Source organism: Mauremys mutica, chromosome 8 (assembly GCF_020497125.1).
Source record: "Mauremys mutica isolate MM-2020 ecotype Southern chromosome 8, ASM2049712v1, whole genome shotgun sequence".
NCBI lineage: Eukaryota > Metazoa > Chordata > Testudines > Geoemydidae > Mauremys > Mauremys mutica.
Genome location: NC_059079.1, coordinates 104,107,904 through 104,124,888, shown reverse-complemented (window position 1 = coordinate 104,124,888; position 16,985 = coordinate 104,107,904). Strand labels below are relative to the sequence as shown.

The 16,985-nt window shown below is 55.6% G+C and overlaps 1 protein-coding gene across 1 annotated transcript in view; it reads left to right on the top strand.

Annotated features, from left to right (window-relative positions):
- The first annotated feature begins 12,933 nt into the window (after nucleotides 1-12,933).
- The window catches only part of FLT4 (fms related receptor tyrosine kinase 4), a 97,180-nt gene continuing 93,128 nt past the window's right edge, over nucleotides 12,934-16,985 (top strand). Inside the window, exon 1 of the mRNA XM_045028301.1 lies at nucleotides 12,934-13,004. Coding sequence (XP_044884236.1) covers nucleotides 12,947-13,004 — 58 coding nt within the window. The 5' untranslated portion in view covers nucleotides 12,934-12,946. The remainder of the gene's footprint in view (nucleotides 13,005-16,985) is intronic.

Sequence of the window (16,985 nt, the reverse complement as noted above, 5' to 3'; positions counted from 1 at the left end):
CTGCATGCCAGCAGAGGGCACTGTCCACTAAGTGAATGTAATGAACAGCTCCATGCTGACAGGCTATTATAGCTGCAGGTGATTATATACTGTACTCTTAGCTGCTGTGCTGCTATTAAAGCTTTTTTAGGAAGACAGCTGCATGCTGCCTTAGTCTTACTGTCTTACCATCCATACACTCAAGCGATCCCGCCTTACCTGGCTGCAGCAGAAGAGGGGCGCGTGTAACCCACCCTGTCTTTTTGTAGTTCTGGCGCTAGCTTGTTCCCCTGTCAGCTGGGCTAAATGTGGATTGTGGGTGCTGGGAAAGAACGGAGGGTGGCCTTGAAGAAAAGGCTTGGAGGGGGAATCTGAGGCCCCTGTCACCAGTGTGGCCTTTAGGTTAGGGAAGAACCCGTCCCAGCACTCCTTACACGCAAGATGACGATGCAGTGAGAGGATGCTGGGTAACGTGGTTGTCTGTGGTCTCGCTGGCTGGGACTCTTATGCTGCCTTTATTTTAAGAAAATTCCTTCTGCGGGGATTAGAACAAGGCACCCCATTTCCCCCTCCCCACCCTTACCCACGCCCCAGATATGAAGATCTGAAACCCCTTGCCAACTGCAGTCACTCGTCGTAGCCTTGGTGGGCACCTTCCTCTCCATTTGGCAAGTTGCTTGGAAACAAGATGCAACCATGACTAGGTTGCAATCAGTGGGTGGAGGGGAGTGAGGCATTTTCCATCAGAACTGTACTGGTGAAACTTAACCTAAAACCATTGGAATCTGGGTTCTTCATGGCTGCCTCCTTCCACCCTGCTCCCTTTCAGGGTACACGTATGTTCTGGCTGTGCTAGGCAGCCTACACAGACGAAAGGGGGTTTTCCATCTGTGTAGGAACACCACCTCCCCGAAGGGCGGTAGCTGTGTTCACAGAAGCGTTCTTCCAGCACCAAGCTGCATCTACAGTGGAGGTTAGGGCAGCACACCGAGATTGGTGTGGGGTGTGGTTTTTCCATCTCTCTCTTTTTGACATAACTTTGTCAGCCTAACTTAAAAGTGTAGACCAAGCCTTAGACGATACAGCTTTACTTTGTGTCTCATCTTTTGTCCCAGCTGTATCTCTAAACACACTGTAGTGTTACCTAATAAACAATGGTACAGGGAGAGAGACAGGATCAGCATAGAGTTCATAGGCATCCTTGTCTTTCACCCCATATGCCAAGCAGTCCCTGCTTGACTGAGATCGTCCTTTCTACACACTGCTCTATAGCTGCCTAGATCTTTTAGTTCCTAGTCCTATTGGCTTTAGAGTACCTGCATTTCATGCAGTTCTGCGGGGGAGAGGGGGAATCCTGGTCTTCTCCCTCTAGAGCCTAGTTTCAAATCCCATCTCCAGTCAGACACGAGAACAAACTGGGTTTGCATTTCTGCCAGTGATGGGGTGTGCACCCCCACGCTAGCCTGACAGGCCACACCTGAGGGAGAATGAGGCTTGATAAGCAATCCTTAATTGAGGATGGAGCCCAGCTGAGCAGGAGCAGGTGGGGCTGGTATGAGGCCAAGAAGATAGGACAGAAAAGGGCTGCAGTGCAGAAGCCTGTAGTCACTCTCTGAGCTTAGCCAGGGAAAGGAGGAAACCCCAGGGGGGCAGAAGCATCCTGGGATCCTGGCCCTGAAGGAAGGGGGTTTATCCAGAAGGGTGGTGGAGCAGAAGCCTGATGGGGTGGAGTAGGAAAAGGCTCAGGGAAATGGCAGCAAGGTTCGGGATAGTGCTGTCTGCTGATTTGAGAGTCCCTGAGCTGGAACCTGGTGTAGTGGGTGGGCCCAGGTTCCCCTACTGCCCAGTGGGGAAGTGGTCTAGCTCTGAGGCAGAGGACGGCCAGGAACAATACCTGGACAGGCAGTCTGGTGAGACTTTACCCCAGAAAGGAAAACTAGTGACCTGGCTGGAGCGCCGAGCTGCGGAGAGGGAGCACTGCGACTCCTGAAGCTTGAGAAGGGGTGTCAGTGTGAACGAGCCTGAAAGGGGGCGTTGGACTGGGCAGAGCTGTTCCTCAGATGTAGCCTCGAGGAGACGCCCAGCGGTGAGTAGAGACCCCTCTAACACTGCCCACCACAAAACCGAGAGGGCCAGACTGGGCCCAACACTGACCATTCCAAGCAGAGCTCTGTGGGGAAGCTTTTGCAGCACCCACCCTCTCGCCAACACTGCACTTCTTAATATAACGATTTCCCATTAATTGGGTGAATGAGTGAATACCATTCTGCCCTCATTATAGCACCTGTTGAGAGGCTCCTACCCACTGCTTTGTCAAGTTGTCCTGTTCTGTTAAAGGGCTAGAATCCCCGGCTCCTGCAGGAAAACTGCTCTACTTGTGGGGTCTCTTGCCTGGCCACCTTTGGAGATTCTTCATGGCAGCAAAAGAAATGCAGGTATTCGCATTGTCCCCCTTCTTGCCTGTTGCCTGGCCTCCAGCAAGCGGGACAGGACCTCCTGGAGTGACTGCTGTGGCGGTACCTGTACTTCTGGCTTCGGAGGGCGACTCGTGCCTCTCTTGGGAGCAGGTTTGGAGTGATGCTAACCGGAAGATGGTTTTGGCCACCGGAGGGAGAGCTGCAGATATTCTTACTACTGCTGCTCTTGCGTTTGGAAAACTGGCTGCTGCCCTGGCTGGCTCTCTACGGCTCGTCTGTCAACAGCATTTCCAAAGAAGGCAGGAGACTGATGTGAGTCTCACAGCCAAGCTGGCAGATCCAGGCCAGGCTGGCAAGAGCAGTGTCTGAATTGGCAAGAGTGAGCAGGCCTGAGGGTCAAGGAGAGAGGAGAATTGTTGATGTTGTGGAGATGGAGGGTGGATGGGATTGTCATGGTTATCTCACCATAATCCCACTCTGAGTTCAGTGCAGAGGCCAGAGCCAATATAAGATCATACAGCCCCAGGTACTGGATGAAGAGCACAGATTCCCGATTCTCAGAAGCTTGGCTTACTGTAAAGCCTGAATGCCCATTGACAGCTATTTTTCAGTGTAGTGCGCTCATGATTAAGGCTGCGGCTAGCTGGGGCTGCCAAGGCTAACGGGTTGTTCAGGAAGCCAGGCTGGTATGGTGTGACTGCCCTGGTGTATCCAGCTCCTGGTGCAAAGAGGGCCCTTCCCTTACCAGCTGCTGCCTCTTCTGTTTCTCTTACTTGTTGAAAGATGGGGAAAGGTTCTTTGCCTGTCAGGGGCCACTTCCCTCATGACACCAAGTATTGTGGATTTACCATGGGGATGGACTTCAAGAACAATGGGCCTTTTTGAGACCTGGCCGCCTGGCACTAAAGGCTCAGCAGTGGGAAGGGGCAGATGTTACATGGGGTACACGGCTCTAGTGCGACTGTTTCTTTAAGGACTGGTCAGCTAGAAGGGCAGCTCTAACATTGGCTGAGATGGATGGGACCTAGAGGCAGTTACCAGTTGTACTCTAGGAAGGGGCCCACCGCTGCAGGCGAGGGCATTTAATGCTCTGCTGCCTTGTTTTCCCCCTTGTTAACGGGCCGTGCTGAGACACGGGCTGCACTCCCTCCCCCTCTGGCTGCGTGCACTGCACTGATCCCAAGCAGCATGCTCTGCCCTCCCCCGACAGTCCTGGAACACAACTAGCCCCCTCATCGCCTGCTGGCCACAGATGAAATAAAAGCAGCAGCAAAGAGTTGTTTGTTTGAAAACTCCTGCTGCGGGGGAATAAATCCAGTTCCTGGGGATGTTTTGGCCATGTGGACTCTGGCAGGATAGGAGAGGTGGTGAGGACAGTTTAAACGTAGCTGAGACTGGCTGACCTATCCATACTGCACTGGCATTAAACACCCCACTAGTGGGGACTCCAGTCAGGAAAGTGGCATAGCACTGTCTCTACAGTGAGGTGGCGGGAGCATGTCTCTGTCTGCTCGGTACACATCTGTAATAGTTGCACTCTGAACCTCTCATCCTACGTGGTATTTGGTAACTGCAATCCACAGCTCTGCGGCTCAGAGCACCTCCCAGCACACAAGGACCTAGCTCAATATTAGTCCCCATTTTCAGCTGAGGGATCTGAGCCATACAGGTTAAGGGGCAAGGGTGCAGGCAGCGTAGAGCCTGGGTGTAACGGGCTGGTGCTGGGGGAATGTTGCTGCGGCTGAGCTCAGTTGGGTGGCAGGGGGTGGCTGTTGCCATTAGCACAGCATGTCATGCGCTCCGTGTCCTCAGCCAGCATTCCAGTGACAACATGCGCGACACCGACTGCTTTAGCACACGCGATCACTAGTTCTTGCCTCGCTTGAGTAATGACTTTCTCTGAGAATAATCAGGATTCCCAGTGGGAGATGTTCATGTCTCAGTGTGACACCCACCCATAACGTCACGGCCGGGATGAACGCAGTCCTGGGCCGCGTTCTGTGTTTGCTAACCCGGCAGCTGGCAATAACAGGCTGTAACACCACTGAGGGGATTCTGATGCTGTCCCAAACCAGAACTAGCAAAAATTGAGTCACCAAGAGCATAATCCCTTAATTCTAAATGTATGTTGGTTTTAGACAGCACTCGGCAAGAGGAGCACGGTCCCTGTACCTTTCCCTCTCTGAACCTCGCTCCACTAGCCACCTGCATCTTTAAGATGCTGCTCTTGAAATGAGGCTGCAGCGTTGGGTCAGTACAGTTCCCCCTACCCTCCCAGATTAGCTGCTCTTTGTTATAACAATGGTACCTGACAGCAGCTGCACGATGCTACAATATTGATTGTGTTTTTAAAGGGGTGGGTGTTTTTTCCTTTGGAAAAGGGAAAAGCCAGGCAAAGGTTTCACGCTGTCCATGAGGCTGAGGCCAGGGAAACTGGGATGACAAGAGCAGGGTCTGAAAGGTGATCACCAGATCTGCGGAGACAGCCTGATTGCCCGGGAAGGTCTCCCTCTGAGGGCCAGCATGCCCTTGACCTATGCCCTCTTCTGGGAGGAAGGGACCTGGAATGGCAACAGCCTGCCCCGGGGGCCAGGAGGGGAGGAAGCACATTGAAGACCCTGTGGGGTCACTGTCAGGAAATGAGACGCAGGCGGAGATATGACCCGAGCATTTGTAACTGTCCATGTAGTGATGTGCCTGTCCCAGGTGATGCCATAGTTCAGGCCTCCTTTTCCGGGTGATAGTGTAATCCAGGGCATATTATCCTCCCGCCAGACAGGCAATGTGGGTGTAACAGGCAGACTCCCGCTGCAGGCCGAGTGCTCTGAAGTGCGGGTTTGTTGTGGTCTGCAGAGAGTGGCAGGTAAATTAAGCACATTCTTATAAGCATGTAAAATGCTCTTCTGCGTCTCACTGTAGCTTCATGTGCACCATTCAAATCTCTGATACAGCACTGCCCGCAATCAGCACTGCAAACTCTCACCCCCTGCTGCAGGGCTTTATGAAAAATGCATTTTACTAATCAATTCTAACAGTGCAGAATAGGGATAACGCAGACACAACAAGAACAAGCAAATGATAAGACAATGAGCAAGGAGCAAAAAATGGTCCCATGCAGTTATGTGGAAGAACATCATCAAGTGGATGACAAGAGAGACTGAGAGGCGCTATGGGCAGTAAGAACGTATTTACCTGCATCTCATCCGGGATCTCACGCAAACTTCTAGTATTGTTGCCCTCTGCTGAGCAGGAGCAGTTTTCCATTGGAGAAGAAATCAGCACAGTGGAGGTGGGGGATTCACGTAGCATAACTGGTTTATTTATAAATGGCATTGGGCAAACCACCTTCAGAAATCTCAACCTCAGCACCAATGTCAGGAAGCAACTCTGTGCCAAAAATAGACTCTAGGTTGGGGAGCGGGGTCTGGGGCTTGCCCTTGCCGGGGCACAGGGTTGGGGGCCGTTCCATATGGCTCCCAGAAGCTGTGGCATGGCCCCACTCCGGCTCCTATGCTCTCCAATGGCCCTCTCCAGTGCTCCAATGGAAACTGCAGGGGCGGTGCCTGGGATGGAGCAGCAGGCAGAGCCACCTGGCCATGCCTCCATGTAGGAGCCGGAGAAGGGATATGCTGCTTGAAGTAAGTGCCACTCAGAGCCTGCACCCCTGAGCCTCTCCCATGCCCCAACCCCCTGCCCCAGCCCTGATTCCCCCTCCTGCCCTCTGAACCCCTCAATCCCAGCCTGGAGCACCCTCCTGCACCCCAAACCTCTCATCCCCAGCCAGCGCCTGCACCCCAACCCTCTGCCACAGCCCGGAGCCCTTCCTGCACCCTGAACTCACTTCTGGCCCCATCCTGGAGCCCACACCCCCAACCAGAGCCCTCACCCCCTCCTGCATCCCAACCCCAATTTTGTGACCATTCATGACCCACCGTACAATTCCCAGATGTGGCCCTCGGGCCAAAAAGTTTGCCCACCCCTGCTCTAGGTAGAGAGAATTAAGACTGAGAGTAAATACTATTGCTGCTTGCAACAGCGCCCTTGAAGAAGAAACCACATCACTTCTAACAATACAACATGGCACTTTGTGGAAGACTCTATGCTGCTTACTCACTCAGAAGAACGTATAAGGCTATAGGTAACTCCAGCATGGTGTTGTGAAACAACGGCCGGACTGCGTGCAGCCCACCTCTCCCCGTCAGGTTGCTCTAGAAGCGAGAGGCTCCAGCTCCATTGCACTAAGCCCAGTATGAAGACAGAGTGAGGGGCAGTTCCCTGCTCCAAAGAGTTTACATTATAGACAAGACAGACAACGGGGGGAAAGGGCAGTGGCCTGCAGAGGAGTGTCAAAGAACCCAGGTCCTCTGAGTCTCACTACAGGACCTTAACTACTGGAAAACATGCCCCCACCCCCACCCCTCTAACTCTACCCCACTCCCACCCCATCCTGCAAAGGAGTGGAACTACATTTGGATTATATATTCAGTTTCCCACCAACTACCCCAGAGGCATCTGTTCCTTAGCATCTCACTTGGACGGTGTGATGCCATCACAAGTCCCAAGGGCAGAGGAGGGCGTCTGCTGGGGCAGCAGCAGGCTGACCTGAGGCAACAACTTGCTGCACCAAACCCTTGGGTGCCCTTTCAGCCCCTACAAAGAAGTGCAAGAGAGAAGAACTTTGTAAAAAGGGGGAAATCACCCACCCCTAGAGAAACCTTCTGAAAATGAGACAAGCCCCCTATTCAGCAGTGTCGACCGAAGGCTGCAGCCAGGGAGACTTAGATGGAAAAATTGGACCCAACCCAGATAAGGTAGTTTAAAAGATCACTGTAGTTTTGAAGGTGACAAAAGCAGGTTAAGTATCAGAGGGGGAGCCGTGTTAGTCTGGTTCTGTAAAAGCAGCAAAGAATCCTGTGGCACCTTATAGACTAACAGACGTTTTGCAGCATGAGCTTTCGTGGGTGAATACCCACTTCTTCGGATGCAAAAGCAGGTTAAAGTCCCATTGCAACCAAGGAGGTGTCAGCTGAGTCCATGAAGCGGGGTTGCATCCACCCAGAGAAACACTGCAAAAAGAATCATTTGTAGCACCCCATCCAATGTTCCCAACCCCGTGTGCTGCAGGCCCCATTGCTAAAAAGGACAAGTGCCCTGGCCCATGCAATGGAAGGGTTTGCCACAGGGTGACAGGCCCTTAAGGAGAATGCCTTAAGGACAGGCCCTTAAGGGTTTGCCACAGGGTGACAGGCCCTTAAGCACCTCCCTTAAGCCCCTGCTGGGAGGTGCTTCATAGGCCTCTCCAGGTGGAGAAAATGAGCAATGTTGCATGACTGAGTCACAGGACCTGCCCATCAGGCCTCGGGGGTGTAAATGAAAGGAAGCCCAGGGAGTTGCTGGGTGTGATTCAAAGGAACAGGTCAGTTGCTTGAGATGCTCTGCTCATACAAGCCCACTTTAGCTCCTAGATAGAGGGCCGTGGTTTACAGCCTGCTCCAGGGAGCAGGCGCTAGCTAGGAAGGCTGGAGCATGGAGGATAAGTCTGCTAGAGGAAACTCAGCAGGCCAGGGCATCAGAACCCTGCACTAAGGGCATGCACCAGTTAGGAAGGCTGGGTGGGAGTTCTTATTTCCTGGTGAACTTTGTTAATAAGCCCATATCCCAAGGAGTGCTGCTGCTTGACCCATGATCATCCATTTCAAATTTACTAGGCAGTCTAAGGCATGAAAGCGGCAGCTAGCCACAGCCAGGCCAGGTTCTTGGATCAAACCAAAGGGCTGCAACTGGGGACTCTTCCTCAAGGCCTCCATTTCAAACAGGCCTCAGGCCTTTGTTTACTCTGTACATTATTTAAACCTTTATTTAGGTAGGGCCATATATGAGAGATGCTTATTCACTGGCTGTGACATGAATGGGATAGGCCTCTGTTCCACACCTGCTTAGCATTCTGAGAGACCTGCTGCTACGGAAACCCACTGCATGAAACCCATTGCACCTGGGGACCCCCACGGGACTGAGAGATGTTTATGAACCATGTTTTTCATGTCACGAAACCTCATGTGCTAATTCATATTAATGAACCCTGGAACACCACTCCTCTGACTCTCTGGTACTGTAGGATGGAAGTACCTGTTTCTTCTGCTGCGGAAAGCCCCAGCAGTTCTTTGGAGACGGTGTCTTGACTATTTGCAAAGCCACATCCATTGTATTTCTTAGGACGAGGCCTTTCTTTTTTCAAGACCACTAACAGTGTGGCCTCTTGTGCCAGCTGAGAGGAACTGCAGCCTACAACCCATGCCATCCTAGCTGAATCAAGGCTGTTGGTAAGTGCCCTGGGTGGGAGTCTCTGGATATTGACTCTGAGTGCACCGCACCATGGGAGAGAGGAAGGTGCCACCAAGTCGCATCGCTTGCTTTAGCTGAGTAGAAACGGTGATTACTTCATTACACTTGTTGGGTTTTTTTGGGTGTGGGAAGGGTAAAATTTTAAAATAAAATCCTTTTGTTTCCCAAGAATACAACAATAGAAAGGCCGAGTCAATCACATAGAAACCCTGTTTGTGATGGAAAATTCACCTCACTTCCCACCATTAGATGGCAGTGTGGTAAAGGCTGGGTGACAGACCCTTTGGGGCACAGTGTGAGACATCCCCTATGTGACCAATTACGGGCTGTTCCATAAGCTGTGTCATTGCTCTGGTGACAAACACCCTTCCCCACCTGCGATTGCTGATTGAGTTCTGTGTTAGCGACCCCTCAGCCTGGCATCCTCAGGGGAGCTGTGAATGGGTGAACTAGAAGCCAAGCTTCATCGTTTCCACCCCTAGCGGTCCTCTCTTATCAGTTCGACAGCCAGTCCCTCAACAGAGCAGTGCTGTATTTCCTCCTGGACCTGTCTGCCAGAGCCATGTGATTCATCTGTCGCTCTCTGAAGCTAGCTGCCTCTTTGTCACTTGGTCCATGCCCAGGTGTCTGTCTTTGCTTCTCTTAGTTAAAAGAGGTGTTCACAGAAAGTCTCCACGCTGACGTTGATTTCCATAGCCGTGAGTTAAAAACGTGTTTTTCCTCTCATAGCCTTTCAAAGGGTAGGAGACCTAAGCTCATACCGTCAAATGTTCTACGAGAATCATCCCAGAGACTCAGGAAAACAATCTTCACAGTCGCTAGTGAAAACCAACACGTTCTCTCTCTGTCCAGTTCCCACATCACCAAACCCTACTGGCCCCGCAGCTGGCACCCTCACTGGCAGTCTCAATACTGGGTGGGCACAGACTTACCATTCTAGATGGTCCCTCCCCATTAGGGCTGAATCACGTTAGCAGAGCAGGGAGGAGAAATGTGGACAGCTGCTGCTCACCCTGCGGCCTCTACTCCATCAATAGATACACAGACAGGCTCAGGCTCCAGAGCTTTCGCCAGCACCTGATTCCCCTAAGAACTTTAAACATATGTTTACAGACACTTTAAGAAAACATTTCTCTGTCTCTGTCTCTCCAATCCCTGTTGTCCCTCTGGGGCTGGAGCTGCCTACTTGGTTATTTATATGTAATGCATCTACCACCGTGGGCCCAGCTCCTTCACATAGTGTAATAGAACTGTACAGTGATGATCCATGGAACTGTTCCAGAAGGGACTGCTGCAGAAATTTGCAGAGTTGCTCCAAAATAGGACATGGGCTGCTGCATAATTGGGGTTGTTGCTGCTCTGGATTCTGATCTAGACTTACAGATGGTATTTCTGGCATATGGTGGGATCTAAAATTGTCCTGACAGGTAGACTGTTATTCCATAATAATTGTTGGCTAAATTAAACTAACAGATTTTTTTCCTACTTGGAAAGTTCTTGAACTGGTGAATAGACATTGTGAACAACGAGCAGTGGATATTGGGGTATGAGAACTTGGCAGTTTTGAGCAGGTCAGAAAAGCTTTTTTATGGAAATTTCAGATGAAAATGCATGAGTCTGCCAATTCAGACCTCTAAAGGGGGTTTGAAAGATGGATACTGAGGGTACAATGTGTGTGCATGTGTAGACATTTTAGGGGTTTGAAACTCCAAAATTGTGTCTTATTGGGGGAGGGGGAGGGAATCTTTTAGAATACCTGTAGCTTCTTAGCTTTCCTCTGATGGCTTTGGGAAAAGGGTGTGGTGCATTTTTTCCACAGGTTTGGAGAGGCAATTAAACACACAATAGAATTCCATGCCATTTTGAAACTCAGAACACATGGTTCTCATTCCAGGCCTCTTTTGTGATGTCTGCAAAGTTGTATCATTCATAAATCTCTAAGGTATAGACCTGGGACTTTTGTTGTTGTTGTTTTGCTTGGTGGGTTTTTTTTTACTATGGAAATATGCAATGTACGTGAGGACTGGTGTCCAGATTGCTGAGTCTTGAATGTAATTAGTAAGGGCTCTACAGTCGTTGACATGTACAAGTTGCTATTTTATGGCATTTCTTTATGGCTGTTTTGCTTTGATTTTTTTTTAATTTATTTTATTTTGCAGCTTTCCTTGGGAGAGGATTTCCCGCCCCCTCCACAGAGGCTATATTGGAGGAATTTTTGTATCCTCTGTAATTTAAGAACCCCCTGGCTGTAGCTGGAGGGGAATGGTGGAAGAGAGTAGCCCCAATGTATTAGACACTCCACATAACCAAAACTCTCCATTACATGAGTGAAGGGGAAGGTGCAGTACTGTACAGTGCAGCACTCTACTTCAGTCACGGATACACAAACACACTCACACACACACACACACCAGCATGCAGCACTCCGGGGTTTGTGAAAGGACCTGTAGTAGGCTCCTTATCCTCTCTGCAGGCCAGCCACTAGATGATATCATCTCTCACTCATTCATACCCCCACAAAGCCAGTACATCACAGGCTGTCAACACCTCTGAGACGGCAAGGAATCAGTGCTCCCTTGCCAGCTGACTGAGCATACCAGGTGGCATGCCCTGGCAGCTCCTGCCATCTCTAAACGAGATGGCTGCATCCTATAACACAGCTGACTAGTGCAGAGAACTGTGGCACACTCTACACTGGTGGCGGTGTCGTCCCTAGCACCCACACTAAACCAGCATGCTTGTAAAGTCCCCTGGCACCCTCTGCTCGCGGCCTAGAAATTCTTTGAAGGATTAGTTCTAGGTTTCCTAATGTGGCTAGCAAAGGAAAGAAAGGAAACAAATCAACAAACAGCTGGAGGAGGAAATAGCATCCAGCAATCAGCACTCCTGGGCCCCAGGGGTGGGCTTGTTGCAGATGGAGAGAGAGCTGCATTCTGTGACTCCCACACACTTAGTGCCCATACGGGGTGTGCGATTGTGCGTGTGTGTTCCTTTGGGTGGGAGGGAGGTGTAGTGCTCTGGTGTGCGAACGTGTAGATTTGTGTCTGGGTGCAGACACGTACATAGATGTCTGCATGAGGAGGTGTTCACTGTGTAAGCATCGTGTGCCTCCCTGTGTCCCTGTTTGTGTGCGGAGGTGGCAATGGGCTTGGGTGTGCCCATGGGTATGTGTGCGTGGGCTTAGCAGGTGTGCTCACTGGGGCACATCTGCCTCTCTGTGTGCCTGGATACGCCTGACAGCTCTCACTTTAAAAGTCTTGGTGCTCCCTGGTTGCAACCCCCGGCAAGTATCCCAAAGCAGAGACACCAGCGCGGATCCCTCCCGCCCCGGCCAGCCCTTGAAGGAATGGATACAAAAATAGTGAAAACAAATCAGTGGGTCCCGCCCCTCCCCTCCCGCATGACCCCCTCTCCCTTCTGCCCATCACCCCCACCTGCCCCTGCCCTCCCCTCCGACCCCCTCTCCCTTCTGCCCATCACCACCACCCTGCCCCCCTCCCTTCCGACCCCCTCTCCCCTCTGCCCATCACCCCCACCCTGCCCCCCTCCCTTCCGACCCCCTCTGCCCATCACCACCACCCTGCCCCCCTCCCTTCCGACCCCCTCTGCCCATCACCCCCACCCTGCCCCTCCCCTCCCTTCCGACCCCCCCTCCCCTCTGCCCATCATCCCCACCCTGCCCCTCCCCTCCGACCCCCTCTCCCTTCTGCCCATCACCACCACCCTGCCCCCCTCCCTTCCGACCCCCTCTGCCCATCACCCCCACCCTGCCCCCCCTCCCCTCCGACCCCCTCTCCCTTCTGCCCATCACCCCCACCCTGCCCCTCCCTCCTATAACCCGCACCCTTCCCTGCCCCTCCCCTGCCCCAGGACCCCCTCCCCTTCCCTCCCCTCCCTTCTGCCCATCGCCCCCGCCCCCGGCCCGTGCACACGCCGCCCCGGCTGCTGGCGGAGCGGGGCAGTGGGAGTGCGCGGGGCTGGCTGGCCGGAGCGGAGGAAGGAAAAGGAAGCGGGGCCCGAGCCTTCCCTGCGCACGGGGCCAGCGTCTCCTGCGCGCTGCGAGCCGGCGGCTGCACAGCTCAGCGCGGGGCTCTGCGCCTGAACCCGCCGCCAGCGCGGACCCGCCCGGGCCAGGGGAGCGGGGACCCGGCTCCCGGCTCGCCCCCAGCCCCGGCCGTTGCCCGACGCCCCCGGCAGGAGCGCTGGAAATGAAGAGAGTTTGCACTTTGTCCCTCTGGCTCTGGATCGGGATCGTCTCGGAGGCAGGTGAGGCGCCAGGGCAGCCCGGGGCGCGGGCGGGGACCCGGGGCTGCGGGGCCGGGGATGCTCGGGGCTCCGGGCTGGGCTGGGCTGGGCGGGCGAGCGGGGGCCGGCGCCGGGACTCCCCCCTGCCCAGCGCGCCCAGCGCCCACCCAGCGTCTCCCGCACTTCTGCCCGGCGCGGGGCTCGGCGCTGCCCTGGGGCGCTGCTGCCGGCTCGGGGCGCCCGGCTCCTCGCGTGAATGGGCGTCAGCCGGGAGCCCCCCCCGCTCCTCATCACCCCCCCGCTCCTCATCACCCCCCCGGCGCCTCCTACCCCGCTCCCTATCACCCCTCATCACTCCCCACCCCGGCGCCTTCTACCTCGCGCCCCCCATCACCCCCTCCGCTTCCTATCACCCCCCCCCCGGCGCGTTCTACCCCCGCTCCTCATCACCCCCCCGCTCCCCATCACCCCCCCGGCGCCTTCTACCTCGCACCCCCCATTACTCCCCCCGCTCCCTATCACCCCCATCACCCCCCCCCGGCGCCTTCTGCCCCCCGCTCCCCATCAGCCCCCCTCTGGCGTCCGCTATCCCCCCCGGCCCCCATCACCCCCCGTTCCCCATCAACCCCCCCGGCGCCTTCTACCCTGCGCCCCCCATCACCCCCTCTCCGGAGTCTGCTACCCTCCCGCCCCGATCCTCATCATCCCCCCCCCCCCGGCGTCTGCTACACCCGGTCCCCTCCACTTCCCCCCGGACCCCAGCCCCACTCCCCATTACCCTCCGGCATCTGTCCCCCTTCTCCCCATCACACCCCTGGCAGTCTATTGACACCCCATTGCTCCCCATCATCCCCCTGGCTCTCTGCCCCCCCCCCGCACCCCATCGCTCCCCATCACCCTCCGTGCTCTATCCTGCCTCAGACCATCCTCTTGTCTGGCCCCGCCACTCCCCATCACCCCCTGGTGTCTGCTACCCCCTGGCTCCCCATCACCTCGGGCGATCTGCCCCCCCGCACCCCCACTCCAGGCCGCCTTTTGCTTTTAGCTGGTCCACCTTTGCTAGTTGATACAGACTGAGTCTGTCCCTCGGCCTGTCAGCAGAGGGCGCTCCTACGTGAAGGCTGCCCCCAGCCGTGGGTCAGCTGCGTGGGGTGTGTCCCCCCAGCCTGGAGCACTAGGAGCTGGAGGAACACGTTGCACTGCCCCCCAGGCTGATGGACTGGGTGGGACCTGCTAGGCCGTTCCCATGGCTGACCCCTGGGGTCCTGCACTGGCCCCCCTTGTGGGATGCGGGTCGCTCACTTCACTGGTCTTTTCAAATGTTATGCCCCATTCTACACCCCCCCCACCTCCGCAGGCACGTGGTGAGCGCCATGGGGCAGTGGCTAATCTGTACCCCTGTCCGTGATCGGCATGGGAACCTGGCACACCGTCTCACGGGGGACAGCCCCGGGCCCATTTGCAAAGGAGTCTTCTGTCCGCCTCCAGCTCTGGGGCCGGGGAATTGGGAGGGAGGAGCAGTTTGATGGCTCGTTTATTTACTTTTCCTAACGTCATTCATTAATTAGTTAATGTCTGTGCTGCGCTCTGCTGAGGAAACATGCTCAGAGGGGCCAGAGCTTGCCTCCTACAGACTGGGCACGAATTCGCTAGGCCCCAGGCTCGGTGGGCTGGGACTCACTTCTCTTGCCAACAGCACTCTGCGGGGGGGCAGCCGGGGTGGTTTGGGCAGAGTTGAGTCCCTCTCTGGTCCCATGGCCGGAGTACGAGGTCAGAGTGATACACGACCTACCGAGAGGCCCAGGGCTGCACAGCCCCTCACAGTGCCTTGGGTTGCTTGTCCCTGAGGATGCTCCCGGGCAGTGTGACTGGTCCTATGGGTGCATGGAGGAACGAAGCCCGCTGAGCTCACATAGCCAGAATGGAGATGGGGCTGGAGTGATGGTGGAGAGCCCAGTGGGGGCATCCAGCAGCGAAATGCTCTGGGCCAGCGTAGCCATATCCGAGTGCTGGGCAAAGCCCACTCGATTGTTGGGTGTATCTAGGAACAAAACATGCTGGGCCTCTGCTGCCAGTATGGAGTGTTGCTGGGCCAGCACTTCAGGGACCCAGCAGGTATCTGGAGCCAGACAGAGCAGGCTCTGGGCTGGCGGTGTCGGGATGGAGTGAGCCCTGGGATGGAGTGGCCAGGATGGAGCAGGCTCTGGGCTGGTGGTGTCGGGATGGAGTGAGCCCTGGGATAGAGCGGCTGGGATGGAGCAGGCTCTGGGCTGGCATTGTAGGGATGGAGTGAGCCCTGGGACGGGGCGGCTGGGATGGAGCAGGCTCTGGGCTGGCAGTATTGGGGTGGAGTGAGCCCTGGGACGGGGCGGCCGGGATGGAGCAGGCTCTGGGCTGACGGTGTCGGGATGGAGTGAGCCCTGGGACGGGGCGGCTGGGATGGAGCAGGCTCTGGGCTGGCGATGTTGGGATGGAGTGAGCCCTGGGACAAGGCGGCTGGGATGGAGCAGGCTCTGGGCTGGGGGTGTCAGGATGGAGTGAGCCCTGGGACAAGGCGGCCGGGATGGAGCAGGCTCTGGGCTGGCGGTGTCGGGATGGAGTGAGCCCTGGGACGGGGCGGCTGGGATGGAGCAGGCTCTGGGCTGGCAGTGTCAGGATGGAGTGAGCCCTGGGACGGGGCGGCTGGGATGGAGCAGGCTCTGGGCTGGCGGTGTCGGGATGGAGTGAGCCCTGGGACAGGGCGGCCGGGATGGAGCAGGCTCTGGGCTGGCGGTGTCGGGATGGAGTGAGCCCTGGGACGGGGCGGCTGGGATGAAGCAGGCTCTGGGCTGGCGGTGTCGGGATGGAGTGAGCCCTGGGATGGAGCAGGCTCTGGGCTGGCACTGCCATAGTGAAGCAGGTGCTGGGCCAGTGATTTTATTACACAAATTGCTACAGCTCAAATGTGCAGTGTACCATCAGAGCGCGACCACAAGGTAAATAATAGTGCAGGAAGCTTCAAACGAGAGAGGATCGATTTCTGGATCATAAATAACCTTTTTTAATAGCCTCAGCTTCATGACTCCTCATTGCCACGTTCGCGCTAACGGCAGGCCTATGGGTCTGACTTGCACCCTGAAATGAGAGGCAAGAAAGAGGTATAGAAGGGAATGTCCCGCACCAATGCAGGGAGCAGCCTGTGCTGGGATGTGCTACCAGGAAAGCTTGTACTGGGCCTAATTTTGGTGGGTAACCGTTAGAGCACATCAGGTTGATGCAGGGCCGGTGCAACCCATTAAGCAACCTAGGCAGTCGTCTAAGGTGCTAGCATTTGGGGGGTGGCATTTCAGGTCCTTCGGTGGCGACCGCGGCAGCCGGATCTTCAGCCACCCTGGTCGTCGTCGGCATTTAGGCGGAGGGAGGTGGGGCAGGGGGGGTATGGGGAGGGCAGCCTGCAGCAAGTAAAGGCGGGGGGGGCGGCACGCAGGGGAACTCCCCGCCCCAGCTCACCTCTGCTCCGCCTCCTCCCCTGAGCACGCTGCCCCGCTCTGCTTCTCTCCCTCCCAGGCTTGCAGCTCCAAACAGCTGATTGGCGCCGCAAGCCTGGGAGGCAGGAGAAGTGGAGCGGCGACGGCGTGCTCGGGGAGGAGGCGGAGCAGAGGTGAGCTGGGGCGGGGAGCTGCGACACGGCTCCCCGGGCCGGGGGGAGCTGCTGCGGGTGGGGTGCCTCAGGGCGGAGCGGGGGGCGGAGAGCTGCCACAGGGCTCGGGGTGGGGTGGGGGGGCTCAAGGTGGAAGTTTTGCCAAGGACGCAAAACATCCTTGCACCCTCCCTGGGTTGCTGGTACTGGGACATAGAACACATTGGGCTGTTGCTGCTGGAATGGAGCTTCCCAGCTGCAATATGTCAGCAGACATTTGTGATGCTGCTGCTGGAGCTCCAGCCAAGCTCTTTTGGTGGCATCTTGTAAAGTATCTTATGGCTGTTCCTTAAGTTCTTTCCTCTTGCCCAGTGCTGAGGGCT